The sequence below is a fragment of the Melanotaenia boesemani genome, chromosome 7, assembly GCF_017639745.1.
Source record: "Melanotaenia boesemani isolate fMelBoe1 chromosome 7, fMelBoe1.pri, whole genome shotgun sequence".
Lineage (NCBI taxonomy): Eukaryota > Metazoa > Chordata > Actinopteri > Atheriniformes > Melanotaeniidae > Melanotaenia > Melanotaenia boesemani.
Genome location: NC_055688.1, coordinates 17,105,722 through 17,112,751, shown reverse-complemented (window position 1 = coordinate 17,112,751; position 7,030 = coordinate 17,105,722). Strand labels below are relative to the sequence as shown.

General features: G+C 37.7%; 1 protein-coding gene across 1 annotated transcript; it reads right to left on the bottom strand.

The window, feature by feature from the left end:
* Positions 1 to 293: 293 nt before the first annotated feature.
* On the bottom strand, positions 294 to 2,219 carry LOC121642626. Its single transcript, XM_041989400.1, has 6 exons — positions 2,177 to 2,219; positions 1,750 to 2,091; positions 1,224 to 1,574; positions 998 to 1,120; positions 757 to 818; positions 294 to 654 (listed from the first exon to the last, which is right to left on the bottom strand). The coding sequence occupies exons 1-6, from the start codon at positions 2,217 to 2,219 to the stop codon at positions 532 to 534; spliced, it is 1,044 nt and encodes a 347-aa protein (XP_041845334.1). The 3' UTR covers positions 294 to 531.
* Positions 2,220 to 7,030: the final 4,811 nt, after the last annotated feature.

Below are 7,030 nucleotides of genomic sequence, written 5' to 3'. Positions count from 1 at the left end.
ATTTAAGATGTACTGCATGTTTTTTATGATTTGTTTATTTTTGGGGGAAATTATACTAAGTTTGAAAGAATAACAAAGTTGGCTAAATATTTGCATATAATTCTGTAAATCACATGTTTTATTGTGTATATAGGACATTTACACTCAATAAGGTACATGATAATTACTCCTTTAAGTAGGACATTCACAACTGTATTTCTTTTTTTATGTACAAGTGTAAACAAAAAGATGAAACAAAGCTTTGGTATCAAAATTTATACCAAAGTGAAAGTTGACAAGTAAAACAACATAAAGCATAAACAATAAAAATGCAGGCAAAAAAATGTATGACAAGATACAAGCAAAAGCAAACACAGGTAAATAAGAACAAATGTAAGATAGATATAGACAATTTAATGAGAACGTATGAAATGATTTATTCTATTTTCATCCTAAAATTGATAGCTGACAATAGTATGAATAAATGTTTTGTCATTATTTATTTTCAACGTAGAATGGCAATATCAGTATATTTTCATAAAGATTAGATTTTTAGGATTTGACCTGAGAATACAGACTTTCTTCAGTATTCAGCTTTTTCTTCCTCCTTCCTCTCTTTGGTTTTGCTTCAGAGAAATATAATGCAGCATAGTTCAGATCATTTCCACCTTCAGCCTGTGCAGAAAATAAAAAGTGAATTACAAATCACACAGTCACATCTATCTGTTTAAATAATTTGAATTGATTATTAACATAAGAATTAGTGTCATTATTTACAATATCATCTCCATTCTGACTCAAGTTGTCATGTCTGCTTCGTGAAGAGGTGCTTTCTATCCCTAAAGTTAAATAAAGACAAGAAAATCATGTTTCAGTACACAGCTGACAGGAAAATTATAAACTAAATATTTTAATATATGACAAAGATTAATATCAACATAAATAAACATTCTTCATTTAACAGCTAGTTGTCTGTACTTTACCAAGTCAGAAATGTAATTTATTAAAACAAACTGACCTTTACAATGTTCACAAGCTGCTCTTGGAAGTCGGTAACAGATTAGAAAAATGTTAACAATCCCAGATATGACCAAACAGATTATTGTTATCACCAGGATGAATTTGGAACATTCTGGATGCTCTAAAAACATTAGAAGAAAATAAAAGAAAAAACAATAATTATTAAATCATGATGGAATCAACACAATGCAAAAAAAGGTTTCCATGATTAAACACAGTCATACCAATTTCCAGTTTGGATCCATTTCCTAATAATAACTGTCCACATGTGGCCACGGCGCAGTAGTAGGTCCCATCATCAGAGGAGCTGATGCTCTTAAAGAAGCGATTCACACATCTCCTCTGAATGTCAGCTTTCTTCTCACAGTCATCATATCTGTTTCCATCAGCATAGATGACGTCTGGGTGAGATTTTTCTGATGAAGCTCTGAACCAAAACACACTGAGATCTCTTGAACACGTCTTATTTCTAGAGTCAGAGAGGACCGAACACTGCAGAGTCACTGAGTCTCCTGGACGGACTGGATCTGATGCTGTCTGAACAACAGTATAGTTTGATGTCCTCTCAGTGTTTCCTGCATAAGAAAAGCATATTTGTGCATTTAAAAAATTCCTTACAAATATTTAGATATGCTTAAAATACTTTATATTATAGAGCACCTACACTAATAATCTGCTAAATTACTAAATATTAAATTGTATAAATATAAACATGTAATTTAAAATCTTAAAATAATTCACATCGTTTACCTTTTACCATCAAATACGTCCCACTCCATTTAATATTTAAAGCCCAATCCAAGATCGCACAGTGATAGATTCCTTCATCTTCTTGGGTTGTCCTCGGGATGGTCAGGCTGATAAAAGTTGTTTCATCTTGAACTTTAATTCCTGAGTCAGAAAACTCTGGTGCAAACTTAAAAATTGATGGTTTACGCTGTGATAGAGTCACTTTCACAATCAGCTTTAGCGTTTCCCCTTGACTCTGCTTGTACCAGTAGACTTCGCTACGGGTGATTTTAGTGCCCGGCAGATCACATGTGAAACTTGTAGGTTCACCAAGTCGAACTGGCCTCACTGGAATTACAGCATCTGAATTGAAAGAAACATAATATGCAAGAAAGAATCTGTATAAATCTACCGAGAATACCCTCATGTAGAATAAGAAAACACTCACATCCTTGATGAAGAACGAGCAGTGTAACCCACAACACCATCATCTTGACACTGTCACTTGTTACGGAACTTACTGGTATTTCAATGACTGTAGGAGGAGAGTTAATGTGGCCACGGTACTATATGTCACACTGGTAGGTGTGTCTGATTGGTTATCAGAGAAAATAGAATCTGCAACTTGAAGGCGTTGCACTTCCTGCCACATTAGCCTTGTCCATGTCATTGAGCAAAATACATTCTAATTCTCATGCACCCGCTCTCTACGAAAAAAAATTGATTCTTTACTTGCTTAGGAAAACCTTATTAACCACAAAGCCAGTACAAGTGACACAATCACGAATTAGATATAATTAGCTTGCTAGATCAGAAGAAAATAAGTGGCATTCCCTGCCCTGAGGTGAGGACAGTTCAGATGTGATTTGGGTTTTACATTAGCTCAAATAAACCACGCTGACAGAGGCAGACTAAGCTGGGCTTCTTAACCAAAGCATACAGCTAAGAGGTGCAATCAGAAATCCACACAGTGCCGGTCAAAGGTAATGTGGAACCCAAAGGTAATTGTGGCAACAACTGAATAGTCAGGGTTCATCAGGTTTTTGTATTAAACTGATGTACTTTAAACTTGCATTTAATATATTAAATAAAATATATCTTAATGTTCTCAAAGCTTATTTTCCTCACATGGTAAACTGGGCTGTATTTATGTAGTGCTTTTACCCAAAGAGTTTACAAATATTCTTCACATTTACACACTGATGGCAGAAGCTACCATGTGAGGCACTCAACCACGACCCATCAGGAATAATTTGGGGTTCAGTGTCTTGCTCAGGGACACCTCCACATGAGCTTGACAAGCCGAGGATCAAACCGACTGTTATGAAGGACCTCACGGAGACAGGACTTGATTAACAGGTTTTATTGCTCACAAGGTATTTTGCTTCAGAAAGAATCTTACTATCTCAGAGTTCATACAAAGTTCAAGTAGTCAGCTTGGCCAGTCGGGACGGGGAAGAGGAAAAGGAAGAGTTCTGTATGCATGAACGAAGTTCGACGGAGATTGGCAGAAGAGCTGGAGCTTTTAAGTCCTGGAGCTGGGATTACTTGCATGTGTGTTTCATTAGTATTCCAGAGAGGGAGAGCGGTGGTGGTTGACAGGAGCAGGTGTGTTCGTAGCAGAGTCTGGTGCAACGGTGACACCGACAATCCTCAAGCTACAAGAGGACCACCTTACCCACTAAGCCTTGCATGAACTAAGCACAAAATGAGCATGAACATGAGCTACTAATTATTTACAGTTAAGCATAATGATGATATTTTACTGATATTTTCCTTTTTCAAATAAACAGTATAATAAAAGAAACATCACAATGTAAAAAACTGTCTAGGGTCTAATATGACTCTCACTCACAAATGTAACACTGAAGAGGATTTCTCTGAAAATATGAGTTAGTGCAGTAAGTTACCAGTAGCTCAAAAATAATATTTTTTACAGTGTAGATTGCTGCTGGGACGAAAGAAATTGAGAAACGCACAAATGCAATTTAAAATTTGCTTTTGTAATAAAGGAACAAAAATAATAAAACAATTATTATAAAATATTTTAACCCTGTTTGATCAAAATCATTTTAGAGTACACTCAGTTTTTTTATTTCTTTATTATTTTTATGCAAGCTTGCAGTTTAGACCGTTGGTGCACATTGGAGCTCAAATAAATGGAAACACTTTGGGTCTATATTTCAACATGAACCAATAAAAATAATATAAGTAATTTTAGTCATGTAGTCAAACACATTGAACCAATCTGTACTTTATTTTGTACTAAAATAAAATGTATACCTTTGTAAACACAATCAAATATACTGATTTACAATAACAGATTACTACACAGTTTCATTTAAGCTCTGCCACTTCATTGTAAGTTTTCATGTCATGTTACCGTTGTGTGTCCTCTGTTACCTCCGTGTTCGTCTTCAGTTCATGTCAAACAAACCTCGACTTCTGCCCTGTGCCCTGGGGCCTCATGCATAAAACTGTGCATGGCAAAGGACACTACAGGTGGCGTCTGCTAGGACAAAAAGGAAATGCGACGCAAAAAAACTTTAAGATTTATAAAAGTGTGTGCATGCACGTCCCATGTCTGTTTCCGTTTAAAAATCAGAAACAACTCTAAAGTTGGCGCACGTGAGGGAATGCCTTGCCACTTCCACATGGTAACTATAAAAGGTCAGGTGAATACCTACAATAAATATTCATCAGATCGTTTCCATGATGGTTTCGGAGGAGAAGAAGCAGATTTTGTTGGAATGTCAGACTGAGATCCTGATGGACCACGTTGGAAAATGTGAAAAAGGTTTAATTGGTGGACATAACGTGAGCATTACTTTTGTCGGAAAGGTAGAATAGTTGCAGCAGATGGCAGATGCTGTCAACCCTGTGTCTCAGAAGCCAAGACACACCACAGGCATCGATTGGTGAGGCTGGATATCTCAATTGGCAGGACATCCCTCTGCCATGCAAGAGATCAAAGTTTGAATCTCACATGGGTGAATATTAACACCCTCCAGTTGAGGCCTTAGGCAAGACGTTACAGCCTACGTTAGATCTCTTTGGAGAAAAGCATCTGCTAAATGACAGTCACGATGCACGTAATGTAGTTTTTTGTTTTAATATATAAAATAAATATGTACAGATACATCTGATATTGGTGCCAGTTTATTTACTGTTAAATAAGATTTCTTTTTAGTTCCTGGGTGTTCCAGCTGTGTCGGCAGTGCTACAGCTGTGGGTGGAGAGGGTGAGGCCAGAGACTCCACAAAGCACTGCAGCAGCAGTGTCCTCCGAGTCCTGCAGGTGCAGAGGGGCACAATCACAGCTATTAACAATGTGGCCAAGGAGTTGCGGGAAATGAAGACTGTCTTGACGGAAATTGGGACAACAATTAAACAAGGATTTTGAAAGAATGAATAAATAAAAGGAAATCCACCTCTTTTGTGTTTCATTAGCATTGCATCACTTCTAGACGCTCCAGCCTCCAGTCTGCATCCCACGCTGGGTCTTAGAATGAATGACCAAAGCTAATTTCTCACATTTTCTTTTACTAACCTGGTACATGTTGGCAGCAGACTCTCCACCTCATCATTTCCTTGATTTTATTCTGTACTGCTGGTGTTGCAGTTTCCCGTTTTCCCAGATTTTGTGCGTACGCCAGGGTCAGAATTGCCGTGGAGGTAGGAACATTGTCCCGCCAAGTTTGGTTTTCATAAATCCCAAAAGTTGACTACATTTGGTGTACGCCAGTTTTTGTACCTATGCCAGCTTTATAAATGACGCCCCCGATGTCTCCTCCTCATCAGGCTGCACTTGGGTCCTCACCACGACACCTCAACCTTGACACACTCTAAATTCAGTGTGAGCATGACTGGTTGTTTGTGTCTCTGTTGTCTGTACAATGGACTGGTGACCTGTCCAGAATGTACCCTGGCTCTATGGTAACTGCTGGGATCTTCCATCAGGACATTTTCTTAGTCTTCCAGTTTCCAGAAAAAAAAAGCATCACAGCTAACAGGATGAAGGTCTGAAAACCACCTTCCCTATTCTCCCAACAGGGGGCTGTTGGTGAGGAAGTCACTGATGCAGGCACAGACAGATGCTGACAGACCCAGGTTGTGCAGCTTCAGGGCCAGCATGTCTGGGACAATGGTGTTAAAGACTGAGCTGAAGTCCACGAGCAGCATTCTAACATAGGTATTGGGATGCTGCAGGTGAGTCAGGGCCATGTGAAGTGCTATTGAGACAACATCCTCGTAAGAACAGTTCTCGCTGTAGGTGAATTAATGTGTGGAGACTTCTTGTTTTGTTTGTCTAGACTTTTTTAACAGCATACCTTATGGAGTAATTGGAGAGAAGTTAAAAGAAAGATCATAATAGTACTAACAGTACTAATACTATAATAATAGCACTACTTCCCTCTGGAGATACTGTTTGGAGACACAAGCTCCCTCCTGAGCTTTATGTTACTTCTTGTGTGCAAAGGTGAATTATTGGCACCCATTAAACAGTGTTTGTTTTCTAATTTGTGTAATGTTAATCAATCTCTGTCGAAGTGTCTCTTCTAAGAAATAATTTTGTTAATTGTTGAATGAGGAGGCCTGTCTACAATGGAGTTCTCTTGCAGAGAGTTTGCGTGGGAGTGTTCAGAGACTTGACTGAATAATTGAGTGGGTATGATTAGAGGGTGAAAGGTGAACATTGATTATAATATATTGTTTGGTTTTCTATGGTCCTGTTTGAATTGTTAATTCATGAACTGTAGATGTGAGTAGAAAATGTTTCAAAATAATTAATAATAAAAATTAACTTATTTTTTTCCAGAAGTCTGCAGTGATAGGCCTATTTGAATTGAGAAGGTGGTGCCTCAGGGTATATACAGGAAGAGCTGCCCAGCAGACTGGTTGGACTGCACAGAGGGAAGTTAAAATGTTTGGTGTGCAGAATGTTACAATAAACAGTGGTTGTCTACTACCCCAAGCCTGCAAATGGACTCATTCTTCCGTTGCTCACACATCGTCTCGCCACAGATATCTGCACATAAGAGGTTCTTTTAACAGGACTTGCAGAACGTTTCGTGTCTTTTTTTCCTCTAAAATACTAAATAGATACTTTATCCATGTAAATACTTGAATTAACCTTGCTTCTTCGTATTCTCTAAAATTACAAATACATATCACTTGTTCTGCTGTACCTGTACAAATATGAGCTTGTTATTATTTTAGATGCACTGCATGTTTTTTATGATTTGTTTATTTTTGGGGGAAATTATACGAAGTTTGAAAGAATTACAAAGTTGGCTAAATAA